Below are 18,994 nucleotides of genomic sequence, written 5' to 3'. Positions count from 1 at the left end.
GTGAGTCACTTAATACACATGGGCTTTGGTTTCTTCAGCACAGGACTAGACTTTTTTTTCCCCTAAGATCTTGACTAGCTCAAAAAGATGGAGTCATCTCTAAAGGATTTTCCTTTAGAAAAATTTTTAAATGAATGAGTTTGGTCCTTGTATCAATCTCTCTCATTCTGACCATCTAAAACCAGTGAATACTGGACTATGTCAAACTTATTTTGTCATAAATTCATATTTACCTTAAATACTGGTAAGTTTTTTACACATAAAATCATTCTTGCCAAGTTTGTTTCTTCTGGAAAAATGTACTTTTCTCAGATCTATTTTAAAATTTTTTGAAGAGATAAAATAGCCACAGTAATTAGCCCCTTCTCCTCTCTCCACACCCGCTCCCCTGTTCAACAGGTGAAGCAGTTATGAAAATTATCATTTTTTATTTATTTTTGAGAGAAAGAGAACATGAGCGGTGGAGGGGCAGAGAGAGAGGAGGACAGAGGAGGATCAGAAGAAGGCTCTGTGCTGACAGCAGCGAGCCTGATGTGGGGCATGAACCCACGAACCACGAGATAATGACCTGAACTGAAGCTGGACTGAGCCACCCAGGTGCCCCCCAAATTATTTTCTAATTACTCCAGATTTCTAAATTTAGGATTTTAGAAAAGCCCTAATATAGAGACAGGGTTTTAATAGAGAGCCATAAGATGCAAGGAGGTTGAGTAAAGTGATTAAAAGACCAGAGATAGAAATTAACTAAGGAAAGAATTCAGCTTTAAAACTTCCAGATCCAGTGAAAAGACTACTTTCACCTCTGCCGTTTTTTAGTGCCAGTTACCCACCCCAGAGCAAGAGAAGGAAGATGCAGACATGTAACAAGCAATCTTACCTCCGTGGACCTCAGTTTTCTTACCTGTAATATAAAGAGACTGAGGATAACTTGTTTTGAAAACTGATTAATTAGAAAGTCACTATTGTCAGAGGAGTTCTGTTGACAGATGATTTTTGTCCCCTTATTGAGTGTAAAAAATGAAAAAAAAAAATACAGGCAAGAGTAGTAAGCCAAAGTTTCCAGAGTATAGGTGTCTTAATGCTTGAAACTGTGCTAGTAATTACTGGAACTAAAGCTCCAAGTTGGAGAAGACTATGCATGCATCCCGACCTTGAGTTTCGAACTCTTCTCCCCCATGTCACTGACACAAGAGGAAAGCCAAACGGATCTGAGACTCAGGACTTGGTTCTTTTCATTTGGAGAACTGGACAGGTGATGAAAGTGCTTCTTCCTGTTTCTGGTTGAAAACTGAAGCATTTGCCAGGCCCACAGGCCAAGGCTCTGGGTCTTGCTTTTAATATTTTCTCTCCAAAGAGAACTGAAGATCAGAGGAACTCTTGTTCCAGTCCCTGCCTTGAACTGTCAGCAGAAGACAGGTCAGAGGAAGAAGGATGCCTTAGAAGAATTGTAATTGAGGGCAAGAAAGCTAAAGTACAAATAATAATCGACACCTAGGGGATGCCCACCATTTTCCAAGTGCTGTTGGCAAGCTGCACAGATACCTTCTATTTGAACTCAGTGAAGTGTAATTATTATTACATTTTGTAAAAAGCTCAAAAAGGTTAACTAGGTTGTGAAGTTGCCTAGGGTCACAAAGATAGCAAATGACTGGTAGAATCAGAATTTGAACGCAGCACTTCAGCCTGTAATATCCTGGTACCACAATGTCAATAATATATTCGCTCCCTAAGTTCCTATGAATGTAATCTTTTCAACATTTGTTAACGTAGGAACTTTTCGAATCTTATTTGAAAAAATGGCTAACTTCTATGAAGAAAGAGATTTTCAGTTTGGTAGAGCAAGGTAGTTTTTGATGCTTTTGTTGTTGTTGTTGTTTTGCTTTATCTGTATCGTGAACAGTGATCCAACAAGTATTCATTCCTTTCATGAAATATATTTGTAATGACAGGGTTTCTGGAGAGGTTTTGGACTCTGAGGCTCTCCAGTGTATATGTTCACCCTCACTCCCCAAGTACCATCAATAGGAGGTTTTGCTAACAACATCCCAGAATTTATTTTTTACATTTGCCATGAACATTTGCAATTCTGAATTGTACTTCAGAGCAATGACATTTATTATGCCACTTGAAATTTAAATTTTGTAGACAAGAGAAGAAAGGAAAATGGAAGCAATTCTGCAAGCTTTTGCCAGACTTGAAAAAAGAGAGAAAAGAAGAGAACAAGCTTTGGAAAGAATCAGCACAGCCAAAACCGAAGTTAAAACAGAGTGTAAAGACGCGCAGGCTGTCAGTGACGCCGAAGCTACTCAGGTTTAGTTTTGTTTTCACCCCTTAAGCACTTTCCAGTGAGACTGTCACACCTGGTTTAGTTGCATCTGTAAGGAATTCTGTCTAATGCTGCTCAGTGGCATTTTTCAAATGCTAGGAGATTTTAGACTTGAGATACAAGATCCTATTTGTTTTTCAATAAGAAAAATGTAATTTAGTATATATCAGAATTCAGAAAAACATTTAAGGACATTACCTCCTGAAATGAATTAATGCTTTTAGATTTCAGCTTCTCACTTACATAAACACAGTATCAAAAGTTCCACTCTGTTGTATTTTGAATTAGGAACAAGCAAAAGAAGAAACTGCTAGCAAGCCTGCCCCTGCCAAAGTGAATAGGACGAAACAGAGAAAAAGCTTTTCTCGGAGCAGGACTCACATTGGGCAGCAGCGGCGCAGACACAGAACTGTCAGCATGTGCTCAGATATCCAGCCGTCTTCTCCTGATCTAGAAGTCACTTCACAACAAAATGATATTGAAAATACTGTACTTTCAATAGAACCAGAAACTGAAACTGCACTAGCAGAAATAATTACTGAAACTGAAGTTCCAGCACTTAATAAATGTCCTACAAAGTACCCTAAAACAAAGAAGGTATGATTCTTAATGAATGTAGGAACTGTTTTTAAAAACAGTGTCTTATGATGTGAAATAGATTTGTGTTTTTAAGATACATTCTGTAAAACCTCATTAGGAAACAGAGTAACAGGTATAGTTTTTACACCTAGCAAAGTTTTATTGTGTTTTTTTTTTTAATTTTTTTTTTTTAACGTTTATTTATTTTTGAGACAGAGACAGAGCATGAACAGGGGAGGGGCAGAGAGAGAGAGGGAGACACAGAATCTGAAATGGGCTCCAGGCTCTGAGCTGTCAGCACAGACGCGGGGCTCGAACTCACGGACCTTGAGATCATGACCTGAGCCGAAGTCGGACGCTTAACTGACTGAGCCACCCAGGCGCCCGTTTTTTTTTTTTTTTATTTATTATGAGAGAGACAGCGCGAGCGGGGGAGGGGCAGAGAGAGCTGGAGAGAGAGAATCCTAAGCAGGCTCTGCACTGTTAGTGCAGAGCCTGATGCAGGGTTCAGACTCACAAAACCATGAGATCATGACCTGAGCCAAAACCAAGAGTGGGATACATAACTGAGTAAGCCACCTGGGCAGCCCCACCTGACAAATTTTTTTAAACCAAGAATGAGAATCACAGAACTATAAAAATCAGTTAATAAAAATGCTTGCGTTATTATTATTAAAGACAGTTATATATTCAGTATATCAAGACGGCCTTTTTGTATTGTAAATCATAATGTAGTGATTTTAAGAATTTATCAAAATTGCTATTTTTGCATGCCCTATGTACTAAGTTTACTCTTCTCAGTAACAACTGGTTTTACATGTTATCCTTTATTTTTTTTGTATTTCTTACAAATTTCACAGCATAGGTAAATAATAAAAATTAAATGTGAAGGAATTACTGATTGCCGTAAGGGAAGGGCAGGTTTAGATCAATTTGTTCATCTTTGAAAAACTGTCAGATTGAATGAGGCAATTATGAAACTATTCACCAAGGTAAATCAACCTGAGCTTTATAGCTCAGAAATAACAGAACATCCATATGAAGCCCCCACCCCCAGTGTAGAGTATGGTAGATTGGAGCAGAGATACCAAAGTGGTAATCCTTAGACTCTTTGGGGAGGGGTTAGACCATAAATAGTAATTCTCGCACACTTTTATAACAAAATATTTTGAGACTTAATTTATCTTGTCTTTGTTCTTACCAAGTTCAGCACAGTTTGTAGGTAGTGTGAAGCCAGGAGAAATATATCAGTAAACAACCAGGATGAGCCCAGGAATGTACTTTCACAGTGAATCAGAGGGTTAGTTAGAGATAAGATCTAAATACAGTTCTAATTGGAAGTCTGTACTCTTCCTTACAGCCCTTCAGATCTTGAACAAGCCAACACTTGCCTTATTAATGAGCAGTTAAATGTATGCTAATTATACTGGAATTAAAAAAACAAAACCAAACAATTAAGTTATTCTTGCCCACTTTGGAAGGACAAAAAATAACTGCACCTTTTCTTTGTAATTTGGATTAGTGAAAAGAAAAACTCATGGTTAAAAGAGAAGATACAAATAGGACATAATTCCTGCCTTTTAATTTTTAAGTGACTAAATTATTGTGGTGTTATCAATTTACTTAAATTCCTGACCTGAGATGTAGACTCTTATATCATATTTGATTCTCTAAAAAAGCCTCTCTTGCCACAGGTTTTGTTGATGGTATTCCCTTATTTAAAAAAAAATTTTTAGCATTTATAATTTTGGAGAGAGAGTGGGAGTGGGAGGGGGCAGAGAGAGGGAAACACAGAATCTGAAGCAGGCTCTAGGCTCTGAGCTGTCAGCACAGAGCCCAGTGTGGTGCCCAAACTTGCAAACCACGAAATCATGACCTGAGCCTAAGTCTGATGCTTAACTGATTGAGCCACCCACCAGGTGCCCCTTCCCTTCTTCTTTTAAACAGTATACTGTTTGAGTACCGAATTATCATGATTTCTCCTAATGTAAAGGCCTCATTCAATTTAATAATACATAGTACTTATTCTGTGCCAGATACTGTTTGAAGAACTTTATGTTACTTAGCTCTTTTAATCCTTGCAGTAACCCTGTTTGTAGAGCTAGTTTCTATTTTGACCCTTCTTTGACAGATAAGGATTGAGATGTGGAAAGATTGCATAACTTGACCTATGGAAAGGTCACAGTGTAAGTGGAAAAGCCAGGATGCATAATCCAGGCATCTGGGTGCAGATTCCATGTGCTTTTCTGGTTTTTGTTCTGGACATAACCAATTGTATAGACACTGAGAAAAAAAAAAGATACTAGAATGCTTATAATGATTATCTCTGGAAGACAGGATGTGGGTAGATCATTCTTTTAATGTGTGTTTATCTGTATGTGTAAGAATGTATTAACTACTTTTAGTACTTTTTTTTTTAACAAATTACACTTCCAGTAAAAATAAAAAGGATACATTTGATACCCACATAGAAAAGATCAGTGCCCACACAGCAGACAAAATGTGCTTGTGCTGATAAATGTAATCCTTATTTCCATGCCCATTACAGTCAAACTTTATTAAATAACTAAAACTAGCCTACAAGAAAAGTGAGTAATCATTATACTTTAGGGATCAGGCATATTCATGTTACCAGTAAAGTCTGAACTGCATGCACTGTCAATTAAAAAAATCAACAGAATTTTAAAAAGGATTATGTAAAATTTTAAATATTGATTGTCAATGCCAACACCCCGCCCCCTTCCTTTTTTTTTTAATGTATATACACTGGTCTCATCATCTCCTGGGGATTCTGATAGTCAATCAGGGTAGAAAAGCACTGCATAAAATCAGATTTTTCTAACAAACAGGTCATTGAAGCAGTAGCAAATCTAAATTCAGTGTTTTTGTGTGTTTATAAGATGGTACTGAATCTCTTAGACTTGACTCTTTTACAGAAGGTACCATTATGTGATTTCTTCCTGCAAAGTACTATTGTATAAAAAATTTTAGGAGTAAGACGAGGTACCCAAGGAAATGTAGAATGATGGATTGATTTTTTAGACATATGAATGATTTAAATTAATATTTCATTTTGGATAATATGTTTTCAGATTTGGGGTCAGAGTGTTCTATAGGAGCATCTGTATAACTGTAATTACATGTAGAATGATCCGGATTTCTCTTTTCTCTAGCACTTGGTCAGTGAATGGTTAAGTGAGAAGAATGAGAAGACTGGAAAACCTTCTGACAGCCTTTCAGAAAGGCCTCTGCGCATAACTACAGATCCTGAAGTGTTAGCCACACAGCTCAATTCTTTACCCGGCCTCACTTACAGCCCCCACGTATACTCTACTCCTAAGCACTATATCAGATTTACTTCACCATTCCTTTCAGAAAAAAGGAGAAGAAAAGAACCTACTGAAAACATTTCTGGCTCATGCAAGAAGGTAAACTGTTCTTTGGCTATATAAATCTAGGATGAGCCAAGGCCAGTCTCCTTCCTTAATATCATTCCTGGCAGTGAAATGCTTTTAGCATCAGCTTTACATTTACAGGCTGTATAAATAGCTACAAACTGACTTCTATTCCTTTATTATGTATTTCAGCGATGGTTGAAACAAGCTTTAGAAGAGGAAAACTCAGCAATTTTACATAGATTTAATTCACCCTGTCAAGAAAGATCCAGAAGTCCTACAGTCAATGGTGAAAGTAAAAGTCCACTGCTATTAAATGATAGCTGTTCTCTTCCAGGTAGAATTTCTTTTCAGTACTGTTTTAGTGTGAAGAATGTGGCAGGATGTAAATGGTTTTTACAGCAAACATATTCTAGTTATTATGTACTTTATAAAAGCAGCATTTTTTTCGAGAGAGAGCAAATAAGCATGTGCAGGCAGGGGGGGAGGGGGGGGGGGAAATCCCAAGCAGGCTCCATGTTACAACCCTGAGACCATGACCTGGGCCAAAATCAAAAGAGTCAGACGCTTAACTGACTGAGCCACCCAGGGGCCCCAAGAAGCATATTGTTAACTTTTTTCTGTCCTCTAACCTTTTAGATGAAGATAAACATGAAAACCTTCATTTGTAGTACTATGTATGTTGGGGTTTAGGGGTGAAGTTACGGGCTGCTTCTCAGATTCAATAGAACTCTTAGAATAAATCGATTAAATTAACATCTGTACTTGTAAGACTTCTTAGAAACTCCTAGGCCTGTAAGTCATTTGGCAAGATAATGCATGTTGTAATAGTAAAATTAACGCAGGGAGGGGTGGGGAGAGATTGCTTCATGTTAGTAGTATCTTTAAAAACCCTGAAATTGAGTTTGGGGGTGAAAGTCATCATAATTACTATTGTTGATGTTTTGATCTTTCCCAGAATATATTACAGATTGTAGCACATACCAGCAATATAATGTCTGTGAATTATTATTGCATCAACAGATTTAACTACACCACTAAAAAAACGAAGACTTTATCAGTTGCTAGATTCTGCTTACTCAGAAACCTCCACACCTACTCCCTCACCATATGCTACACCAACCCACACAGATATTACTCCCACGGACCCATCATTTGCCACTCCTCCACGGATAAAATCAGATGATGAAGCTTGTAGAAATGGTTATAAGCCCATATATTCGCCAGTTACCCCAGTAACTCCTGGCACACCAGGAAATACCATGCACTTTGAGGTGAGAAATTTAAATGGGGCAGGGGGGACCCTGTGGGATTGGTATTTAATAGCAACCCCCAGTGTACTGAGAGTAGAAAAAAAGTTTTTAACAAACCAAATAATCAGATATGGAACATTCACTTATGTGAATTTAAACTTTTACATTTTTATTAAAATGAGCATAATGTTCATCTTATTTTGATACTCGGCATCAGACTGAATGGCTGTGTATATCAAATTGAGGCAGGTATCTTATGTGGGGAATGGAAATAAAACAAAAGAAAGTTTAAAACCAAAGTCCGTGTAATAGTTTGTTGTCATTTCTATAAATATCATGGATTTAATTTTTATATTTTAACTTTCAATTTTTTCTTTTATATAGAATATTTCTTCCCCAGAAAGTTCTCCAGAAATTAAGAGACGCACTTATAATCAAGAGGTAAGGAGTTATTCAATAAGGTTATTGACATTAGTGACCTTTGCCTATTATTATTTTGTTTAAATTATGAGGAGATTTTAAAATAAGTAGTCTCAAGGTGTGCTTATTTGTGTAATTTTTTTTGTTTTAATTCTGTAAACAGGGATATGACAGATCTTCGACCATGTTAACACTGGGGCCTTTTAGAAATTCTAATTTAACTGACCTGGGTCTGCAAGAAATAAAGACTATCGGTTATACCAGCCCCAGGAGTAGGACTGAGGTCAATAGGCAGTGCCCTGGAGAAAAGGATTCTGTGTCAGACCTTCAACTGGGACTCGATTCAATCGAGCAGACTGCCTTACTTAAAACCATGGAACCACCTACACATGACAGGACTGATCCTACCAGCCAACTGGAATCTACTCACTCTGGACGGGGCACAATGTATTCTTCCTGGGTAAAGAGTCCTGACAGAACAGGAGTTAACTTCTCTGTAAACTCTAACTTGAGGGACCTGACACCCTCACATCAGTTGGAGGTTGGAGGAGGCTTCCGAATAAGTGAGTCAAAGTGCCTGATGCAGGATGATACTAGAGGCATATTTATGGAAACACCTGTGTTTTGTACTTCAGAAGATGGGCTTGTTTCTGGTTTCGGACGGACTGTTAATGACAATTTGATCGACGGAAGTTGCACACCCCAGAATCCACCACAAAAGAAAAAGGTTACAAATTTAACGATTTTAGTCCTTTTAATAGTGTCTTTTTCATACTACTTCTGAGGGTTATTATAGTTATGGGAGGCATTCATACTTAGTTATTCAAGTTAAATTTTTGATGTGTACATTTTAAACCTTTTCTAAATGCTCAATTAGAAAATGTTTACAGACAAGTAAAACATTCTAGTGAGCTGTGGGACATTCTTTAAGCATGGTTTCAGAGACTGAAACCTCTAGATGATTTATTTCACTGAAAGAATAACCACTTCCCAGCCAGAGAAGCAGAGTTGAATAATATTTGTGCTATTATCCTTATTTTACATGTTAGCAGGCAGCCCTGCTTCTTTCCTAATCCATAATATCAATAGTGTTTAGACCACGGATATGAATATTTGGAAAGTATTCTATAGATACTACTTGAAGTTCCCTGATTTACCACCATTTGGTTGGCAGACATACTGAGACTGTTAAGAATGCCTTATCTCAGAGGAATGGGATGGACTACAACACGTATTTTCTTTGTTAATAGGCTTATTGCTTTGCAAGTCAAAAGAATTTTAGTGATGTGTGCTTTTAATTTTTATAACAGAGTCCAGTTGGCAACTTTGTGGGAAGCAATGTAGTATAGTGGAAAGAGCACGGGCTTTCAAGTAAGACCTAGGTTCGAATCCCGGCTCCAACACTCACCAGCTGTGTGACCTTGAGTGAGTGAGTTACTCAATTTCCTCATCTGTAAAATGGGGATGATAATATACCTATTTCATAGGGTTGTTGTGAGGATTAAATGAGATAATGTATGTAAATCATCTAAATACAATGCCTGGCAATATAATAGCCATTGGTAATTGTTAATTATTATTATTTGTTCAAAAATTATTTTACATAATTTTCCTAATGTAAATACAGTAATTCTCTTTAGAAAAAAAGAATAGATTGACTCTGACATATAAAACAAGAAAAAAAGATTTGCTTTTCCTTTTCTTGCTTCAGGTCTCCCTGCTAGAATACCGTAAAAGACAGCGTGAAGCTAGGAAAAGCGGCTCCAAGGCAGACCACTTTCCCCTGGTTAGTGTGTCTCCTCATGCAAGTGGCAACTCGAGCAGCAGCGGTGACAGCTGTGGCAGCAGGGCTGAGAGCGGGGAGCAGACAGAGAGCACCACGGGCCTGCCGTTACCGGCACCGCCTACAGTTTACAGCGCTGCTTCAGAAGACACCAGCAATAACTGTCCCGTTAAGGAAGCTTCCGCCAGCGAGAAGAATGAACCAGAAGTTCAGTGGTAAGCCTGTTTCAAAAAACCTAACTGGTAACTTTAGAACTCTGGGTAGTATGCATGCATATATAATTAAAGTAGTCGGTGTTCTTTATCCTCCAGTCAGGACCCCTTACATAGCTGGTTTTGAACGCAGCCGTGTTTGTAAAGACCTGAAGTCTGCTGTTCTGAAAAGCACACGCTTTTGTTAAGGAACTCTCTTCCTGTCTGTCGTCGTTCCCCCAGCGCTGAGGAGATAGACGTCTGTGGTCCTACTTCAGAGAGATCCTCTTTGCTGATAGAGTTTTAAACCAGCTATGCATCTGCCTATTTAAGGGTCCACTGTGCTTCCTCTTTGATAATTTTCACGTTTTTCATACAAATACTCATCTCCAAAGAACTTGTATCATAGTCAACATCCTGCAGTTTCCTTATACGCCCTTTACCAGTTGCAGAAAGGAAGTACCAACTTTAGTACTTCTTCAGTAGGAATAGAGGCCAGATATAGGTGGGTCTTGGCAAAGGGCAGAAGGGCTCATTCACGTTGTTCCTCGGTCCCCTTACCCCCGAGAGCTTCCTGCTGTCAGACACAGGGTAATTTATAAAGGGTATGGGTCCCTGCAGTGACATTCTGGATGCTGATATGTCACCCTTCAACCCCCTGCTCCCTTCCACCAAGGAGTTGCCTTAAGACAAAGGAATGGAGTCTGACTGAGCTCTTTAAATATATGAGGATAAAGAAAAGACAGGCTGTTTTCAAAGCTTTACACCTAAGTATTCTCCCAGCAGAGCAAAAGCCTTGGTCTGAGAGGACATGTTGACCATCCAGGACAAAGAATAATCTAGCTGGCAGTACCTTCCTTGAATTGACGGTATGATTTTATGTTCAAGGACCGCTTCAACCTCAGTGGAGCAGGTGAGAGAAAGGAGTTACCAGCGAGCGCTACTCCTCAGCGATCACCGAAAAGACAGAGATAGTGGTAAGTGAGCCTGTGCCTCTGCCCAAAAGTGGAGCCAGCTGACCACGATGTACCCTCGTTCTTTGCGGTTCTAATGTTGTCTTTGGGTCTGCTTCACCTCCAGGGGCAGAGTCGCCATGTGTCCCATGCTCACCGGGTCATGTTCCGTCTTCACCTCCATCTCATTCAAATCACATTCCCCAGTTGCAGCCCCAGGGCCCAGTCCCTCCTTTCAGTGAACTTATGGAAGGTCAGTAAGCAGAGGACCCATCATGATTATTGTTTTAAGAACCTTTTTAAATCAGAAGGGAGAGCGCCTTTATAAAAAGTTGGTTTGAGTAGAATTGACATTGCTTTGTACAAAGTGTTAGTTGTAAGACAATACTGTCGCACAATCTTACGTTTACTATATAGGTTTCTTCTGCTTTACAGATCCTGACCCTGAAAATCCAGAATCCGTGACTACAAATGAATGTCCATCCCCAGACACTTCTCAAAATACTTGTAAAAGCCCTTCAAAAATGAGCAAGGTAATAAAATTGACCTTTGAACAAGCCTGTTCAGAAAAGTGGATGGTAATATGCATACGGAGATTTTTCTGCTGTATCAAGTATCCGGTTGTGACTTTTGGATACTTTTTGACCAAATGGTCTAATGTGCTCACTGTGCTTCAGTAATTTACATTTTCTCCTAGAATTCCACCTCCATACCCCAGGAAATTCAGTCTTTTCGTAGAATATCTGACCACTCAGTGAATGCCCAAAAAACAAAAGGTCAGGTGACACTCATTGAAAAGAAATGCTATTACCACCCTGAATCATGACATGGGGGGTGGTCTGACGTGGCAGTATCTTTGGAAACTAAAGATGAGGGATAGGAGATTGATTTTCTTTTTCCTCATACGTGACATCATACATATTTAAAACAGTTTGGGTTTATCATTAGGGTGTAGGAATTTCAGTTTATGGAATTGAAGGTTATCAGAAATCTTTCAAAATAAGCCTCAAAAGCAGGTTTCATCGCTTAAGAAAAAAAGGCAAATTAAATGTAAGGACCATTATTTCCTTAACCTGGTCTTAATAAAAATTAATCCAGGGAATTCAGGTTAACCTTAGTTATCAGAACTTGTTGTAGCCTCTGAAAAAGCTGGCTTTTCAATATCCCAAGCCTCTGTGATGGACTTCTCGACTCTATCTTCATTTATAAATGAACATGTAAATAACATTAAATACCACTGATAACAAACCTCAATGTACATAAAACGTTTCTTACATGATTTGTTTCCTTTTCATAGCCTGGTTCACCGGGACCTGTACTTCCTGTCCAAGCACATGGGAAAATACTCACAAAAGCAGAGTCCCATTGGGAGGCCACAGTTACTGTGTCAGAAGCTGAGAACGGTGTTCACCTGAAAACAGAGCTCCAACAGAAACAGCTATTAAATAACACCCAAGCGCTTTCGAAGAATCCTCCTCCTCAGCCACTCGTTCGAAGCTCATCCGAGCAACTTCCACAAAAGCTGCCTTCTGCGCCAGTGAAGTTGCACTGTCCTCCGTCCCCTCACGTAGAAAATCCTCCCAAATCATCGACACCTCACCCGCCGGTACAGCACGGTTATCTCTCACCAAAGCCCCCCGCCCAGCAGTTAGGGTCTCCCTACAGGCCTCATCACGCACAGTCACCTCAGGTGGGAACCCCTCAGCGAGAGCCTCAGAGAAATTTCTACCCCGCGGCACAGACCCTGCAAGCCAGCACTCAGCAGGCGACCTCCGGAGCGTTATTTACACAGACCCCCTCGGGACAGTCTTCGGCCACCTACACCCAGTTCAACCAACCGAGTCTGAACAGCGCGGCTCCACCCCCTCCACCCCCTCCGCCCCCTTCTTCCTCGTCTTACTATCAAAACCAGCAGCCCTCTGCAAACTTTCAGAATTATAATCAGCTTAAAGGTGGGCTTTCCCAACAGACTGTGTTTGCGTCGGGACCAAATCAAGCACTTCCTGGCACCGCGAGCCAGCAAACCGTCCCAGGACACCATGTTACTCCAGGGCATTTCTTGCCTTCTCAGAACCCCCCGATCCACCATCAGACTGCTGCCACCGTGGTCCCCCCACCACCCCCCCCACCCCCTGCCCCAGGACCGCACCTCGTCCAGCAGCCGAGCTCCCATCAGCAACACTCAGTGGCTCACGTGGTGGGGCCCGTTCACGCTGTCACCCCCGGGTCGCACATTCATTCGCAAACCACGGGCCACCATTTGCCACCCCCCCCCTCCGCCTCCCGGTCCCGCCCCTCATCACCACCCACCGCCCCATCCTTCCACGGGACTCCAAGGTCTGCCAGCACAACACCAGCATGTTGTCAACTCGGCGCCGCCTCCGCCACCGCCACCGCCACCTTCCAGTGTTTTGGCTTCTGGGCACCACACCACGTCCGCTCAGGCCTTACACCACCCGCCTCATCAAGGACCTCCACTGTTTCCTTCAAGTGCTCATCCGGCCGTACCACCGTATCCCTCCCAAGCCACACACCACACCACTCTGGGGCCCGGACCCCAACACCAGCCTTCTGGAACAGGGCCGCATTGTCCGTTACCAGTCGCAGGTCCTCATCTCCAGCCCCAAGGACCAAACAGTATTCCAACGCCTACTGCTTCAGGGTTCTGTCCTCATCCTGGCTCTGTGGCCCTGCCACACGGGGTTCAAGGACCCCAGCAGGCATCTCCAGTGCCTGGACAAATCCCAATTCACAGAGCGCAGGTGCCACCGACATTTCAGAACAATTACCACGGTTCAGGGTGGCATTAAAACGGACCCCAAAAACATTTTTTAAAATGTTCTGTAAGATAAACTGTATATTTCATATGTACCTGTTAAGGTACTTTTTAAAGCTTGTACATGAAACTTTGTATAAAAAAAAAAAAACACACCAGTGCTCTTTCATTGTATTTTTCCCATTTTTGCTTTTTAAAATTCCTTAAAAGATGTGCTGTTAAGCCAGTATTAGGTATCTTTATTTTGTAAGTGAACATTCCAGCTGTTTTTCTGGCAGTAGATTTGATGCTACATGATCTTTCAATTTTATTGTTGCAGTTAAATTCATTTAGTGAATGTTTTCTATATTATTTCATACATATGCATTTAAGTACACAGCTAAGAAATGGCACTATGAGGATTTTCATTTTTCTTCCTGTCAGCAGTTCTGTGAGTGCATCTTAGGTATAAAAAAAAAAAAATGCAATACAGATTTTTATAGTTTGGTGTGGACATGGCTCATTTTGTTTTATCGGTTATTTGCGAGCAAAATGTAATTTAATGTATAGATGATTTTTAACGTCTCCCGACACACTGTAAATACTGCATTTCCTTTGCGTATATAACTGCTTACAGCTTTTCTCATTGGATATATAGCGTTGTACATATGACAGGTCTTTGCAAAACTGTGTGATCTTTGTGAGAGTAGTACAGTATATGGCCTTTAATTTCTTTTTTATTTTAAATATACTGTCACATTGAAGCACTGGTTGGGCATTTTAATTCATGTTAATAAATCACAATTATGTCAGTTTTACCAGATTGTCCTGTACAGCTTCTGAGATTGGAGTCTGTTCAAACAAGGGTCTTTTACAAAAAGTTACAGTTTTTCAGATGTAGTTTGTAAGGAGCCTTCCATTTTCTTTAGCGACCACCACCTCAGCAGTCATCAGGAAGCAGTAAGGGGTTGTTCCTATGATGTCCCTACTTGTCACTGTTGCAGGAGCCAACTCACAGGAATCTACTCTGCTGTGGAGATGCTGTGCACATTTACTTCTATCTGACATCGTACAATGTGAGCCCGTATCATTAAAGCATCACACGTGATACAGCTAGAGCCTGTAAAATATGGAGTAGTTGACCTAAAAAACACAAATATCTAACTTGTACACTTTAGAACATGCGTGACTGCAATGTCCTGATTAATCAAAATTATCTCTAAACCTTAAATTAACATTTATTATCTAGCTCTATAGTATTCAGGCAAAAAAAAATACGAGTTTTTAAAAGTTTGTTTTGGGTGTACAAAAGGAAAAGGAAGAAGGCGTTACCCTTAGACTTCTCAAGTGAAATGAAAACAGCCTAATGAACATTTTGCTGAAATAGGAAATGCTAGTTATTTTGGAAAAATAAATTCTGTCTTCTGCCTCTGAGGAGCATTAGTTAGTAATGACACGAACGCATTTTTCCAGTTTTCCCTAGTTGGCATAATTTGGCACAGCACAAAAATTCCGTGTGCTGGAGAAACAAGTGAACAGACTAAAAATGACTGGATAATATCTGGCAGTAATGAAAGTCACATTGCACACTTTTAACTCCCATTTCTTTTTGAAAATCAGCTAATAAGGGCACACAGAGAGCCATGTTTAGGGCTCAATTCTAATCAGCTTCAAGTTTTAAAAGAACTTAGGTCAACTTTGCCCTCCTTGACTTTAGCAAACAAAATTGTACTTCCCGTATTCACTAAAAAAACACTTGTCCAAGAAAAACATGGCTGTACATCACCCAGCCCAACGGTTTCCAAGAACAAAGGTTAACTATTAGCATAGCGAACAGCATTATTCAAACTCTTTAAAGGACTGTCCTCCTAAGGATTTAGGATTCCTCAGTTATAAATTGGCCTACTACACAAATCATGTATAGAGAAACTTTTCTATGAACTGCAGGATCTTGCATAATTCCTTGACTCCTCGATGAAGGACACACGGACTCCCAAATGCTGTCCTCTACCAAAATTTCATTGAAGTCATAAAAAAAAAAAAATGGACAATTTAAAAGCGGAATTTAAGGAATAATCCCAGCTGTGGATACAAACTGAAGTTATCTGCCCAAGGACAGTGGTTTCTCCTGTTAACTGTTACGTATGATCCAGGCACAGGAAGAAGTCAGTCAGTAAATTGCTTTTCACCTAAAAAGTCTAGGCTTTTCTGAAGCTCCTGTATCTGTTTTTTTTTTTTAAGCCTTTGGGCAGTTCTAATTTCCAGCCAGACAGCCTCTCATCTGCTATCATCATGTATGTGGTCCACTGCTTGTCCTTCTCCATGAAGGCCTGATGTGGACCAGAGGGAAAAAGCAGGACGTTCACTAGAACGTCCCAGCCGGCTGCAGTGTTCCGTATAACCAGCGCTTCTCGCTCGGCTTGTATGTATTCTTTAAACTCAAGCCACCAGGTTCCCGCCAAAAAAAACATACTATACCTAATACAAACATATATTCCTTCTAGAACATTTTTTTTTTTTTTAACATTGTACACCAGTTAGGCTCTTATTAGGGACAGGTCTTTACAAAATTCATAACAATCTAGTTTATTTTCTAACATGAGCTGCAATTGCATTAGACACATTTCATTCAAGTGTGCTATAACCCTGATACAAATTCTTCAGTTAGGGGAAGATGAAGACATATACTTTGTGGTTCTTGTAAGAACGGATCCTACGGAAACTGTGTCTGCAGCAACCATCCGTCGTAGAACCTACGTGGTAACCTACAGCCTCCTCGGAAAACCTCAGCATGCACGTTTCGTAAGTGGTTCTGTTGCACCTCACAGCGGTATGTGATTACCATGCTAACTCCTAAAGGACTGTGTCTTGTTCCCTCACAGTGAAAACTAGTAAAAAGAGAGAAGAAAATCTGCAATGCTCAAACACTATGTCATTAGTATGGATTTCATGGAACACGAAAAGGAATCACTGAAATTCTAGGCAGTGAATCTGTACTACAGCAGCTCTTCGAAAGCCATATTCTACTCTTACAACACAATGAACGATTTCCGTGTACTAAGTAAGCCTTAATGCATGTTGTGCGACTACATTTCCTGCAATAGGAATGTTGATACTTCCTTTAGTTTGGGTCACACTGCACTAAAAGGAGAGCACATGTTTGTTGATTCTATCACTTCAAATATAGGCCAATGAGCAAGGCAATGTCTGGAAAAAAAAAAACCAAAACACTTTAATTTTTAAGACAACCGCAAGCACCTCAAACAATGGATTATTATTACAACACTTGTTATCTTTTCACAATCTAGTTATTGCAAAGGCATATGGATAAATGTTAATGGACAAAGTCAAGAAAAACGAGGCACCTTAATGAATGTAAAATTTTTAAAAAACCTGACATTCAACCCACTGACTTCTAAAAGAGGCTAAATACACCTCTGTAGATTACATTCTAAAATCGTATTGCCTACTATGGTTTGTGTCCTGGATTCTAAAACTTTAAGGAAATGCATAAACAAAATTGTGTGCAACCTGCAAAGGGAAAATCATTTTCTCAACTTCAATACATGGGAAGACAATGAAAAAGCTCAGAAAATTGTTATAGCCACGCATATAACTGCCTATGGAATGAACATGATCCCTGTTACCTCCGAGATGTTAGGGTCGTGCCCACTGCACTGCTAACTGTACATACCACACCTTGGTTTTGGAGAAACACAAGTAAGCTTTTCCAAAAAAGAAAAACTATATATATATACATACGTATATGTGTGTGTGTGTATACGTATGTATATACATACGTGTGTATGTGTGTGTGTGTGTGTGTGTGTATATATATATATATATATATATATATTTCAAATTCCACACACTGCACATGGTTTTTGTTGTCCGATTTAATCTACGTAGAGTTTAACTTACAGTGTTTGGAGGAGGCAACACCACATGGTACCGGGCCATCACATTTTTAAAGGGAAATTGCTCTTTTTCCTTAAAAGTACTTTTAAAAATACGCAAAAATATGAATGAGAGTGCTAAAACTATAGTACGTATTTTCGAATGAAAGCATGTCTTTTCTTGCTTTAAAGTGCCATATAGGGAATGACATAACTCAGAGCCACTTTGTTTAAAATCCAATGTAAAAGGGCTGTTATGGAATGAAAAGTCTGCATAGCTCCTGGGAGCAGTTCAAGTCCGCTACATGCAACTCAGGCTACAAAGCACTCAAGACTTGGTAGCTTTTCTGAAATTTGAGTCCCCATCCCATATTTAATGGAAATTAACATTTACAGGGTGCATTTACATACACTATAATACAGGAATGATGTCCCTTTGCCAGAAGATAAAATTGTACATTTCCTTGCTATTTCTTGGTTCCAACTTGATAATTTCTTAAGATTGTAAATTATATAGTACTCAGCTAAAATATTTCTTCATAAATAGTTACAAAACCTGCCAAAACACAAGGGGGAAAGTATTTTTCGCTCAAAAAAAAGACTGACATTTGAATGTCACACGAGAAACAATGCTTAGAGACATGTTATTGTTTCCAGAAGAAAGTGGGTCAGTAAACTACTAAGCTGAAGACAAAGACTACCTTTCCCCAGGATCACAGTGCACAAAAAGCAGAATGTCAAACAACAGTACCTCAAAGCAAAATAAAGGTCTGAGGATGAAGCCAGCTCGCTTGTAATCCCGTTAGAGAATGAGAGTCACCGTTTAGGTCCAATGTACTGGAAAACATTTGCTAGCTCAGAATGCTCTACTGGTAGGATCTGCTAAGAATTCAACCAAGGATGCCGAAGGCATTCGCCAGCCGAGGCTCGTTTTTCTGGAACCATTTCTAACATTGGGATCAGGAAATCTGTAAACTGTGCAGCATCTTCGTGGGGCCAGCCATACTTTTCCACAAGGACATCAAAGAGGCTCCAGGGCTTCAGCTTGGTGATATGCCGCAGTTCTCCTACGGGGAAGAAACAGGCAGTGTCAAGGAAGCTCCACACGTGCATTTCCCATTGGTGGTCCGGCCAGGTTTTCAGTGAAGCAGACACCTACCTGCCCAACACTAGGCAACACCAAAGGCCGGCTTCCCCCCAAGCAGTGACCATGAAAGGTCTTTGTGGCCGTGTTATTTTGCGTAAGCTTGACAAATGCAAACAAGGGGTTCACTGAAAGGGGAACAGTTCGTTCTAATCAGTTCCAGGTTTTTTTTTAAGTAAGTAGAGGTGCTGAGTCCCCCAGGATGGTTTTTTTTTTTTAAGTTTATTATTATTGAGTAAGCTCTATAACCCAACGTGGGGATCGAACTCAGGACCCTGATATCAAGAGTCACAGACTCC

General features: G+C 39.9%; 2 protein-coding genes across 8 annotated transcripts in view; one reads left to right on the top strand and one right to left on the bottom strand.

Moving 5' to 3' along the window:
* Positions 1–13,799, top strand: part of KMT2E (lysine methyltransferase 2E (inactive)) — a 99,864-nt gene extending 86,065 nt beyond the window's left edge. The window contains 13 exon segments of the mRNA XM_047096473.1: positions 2,146–2,310; positions 2,615–2,923; positions 6,079–6,333; positions 6,493–6,637; positions 7,324–7,574; positions 7,938–7,994; positions 8,137–8,700; positions 9,685–9,971; positions 10,836–10,924; positions 11,028–11,153; positions 11,336–11,433; positions 12,198–13,166; positions 13,168–13,799. Coding sequence (XP_046952429.1) covers positions 2,146–2,310; positions 2,615–2,923; positions 6,079–6,333; positions 6,493–6,637; positions 7,324–7,574; positions 7,938–7,994; positions 8,137–8,700; positions 9,685–9,971; positions 10,836–10,924; positions 11,028–11,153; positions 11,336–11,433; positions 12,198–13,166; positions 13,168–13,710 — 3,858 coding nt within the window. The 3' untranslated portion in view covers positions 13,711–13,799.
* Positions 13,800–14,379: 580 nt separating this feature from the next.
* SRPK2 (SRSF protein kinase 2) overlaps positions 14,380–18,994 on the bottom strand; it is a 251,603-nt gene continuing 246,988 nt past the window's right edge. For 6 of the 7 annotated variants that reach the window (XM_047096476.1, XM_047096477.1, XM_047096478.1 and 3 more), the window contains one exon: positions 14,380–18,618. In XM_047096476.1, the coding sequence (XP_046952432.1) occupies positions 18,434–18,618 (185 nt within the window). In that variant the 3' untranslated portion in view covers positions 14,380–18,433. The remainder of the gene's footprint in view (positions 18,619–18,994) is intronic. The other variant, XR_006965189.1, reaches the window with a different exon arrangement.

This window comes from Lynx rufus, unplaced genomic scaffold (genome assembly GCF_022079265.1).
Source record: "Lynx rufus isolate CCGP_SWC_20201006 ecotype Redwood Valley unplaced genomic scaffold, mLynRuf1.p SCAF_4, whole genome shotgun sequence".
In the NCBI taxonomy this organism is placed as follows: Eukaryota; Metazoa; Chordata; class Mammalia; order Carnivora; family Felidae; genus Lynx; species Lynx rufus.
Note: the sequence above shows the minus strand (reverse complement) of the source record. Positions and strands in the feature narration are given on the sequence as shown.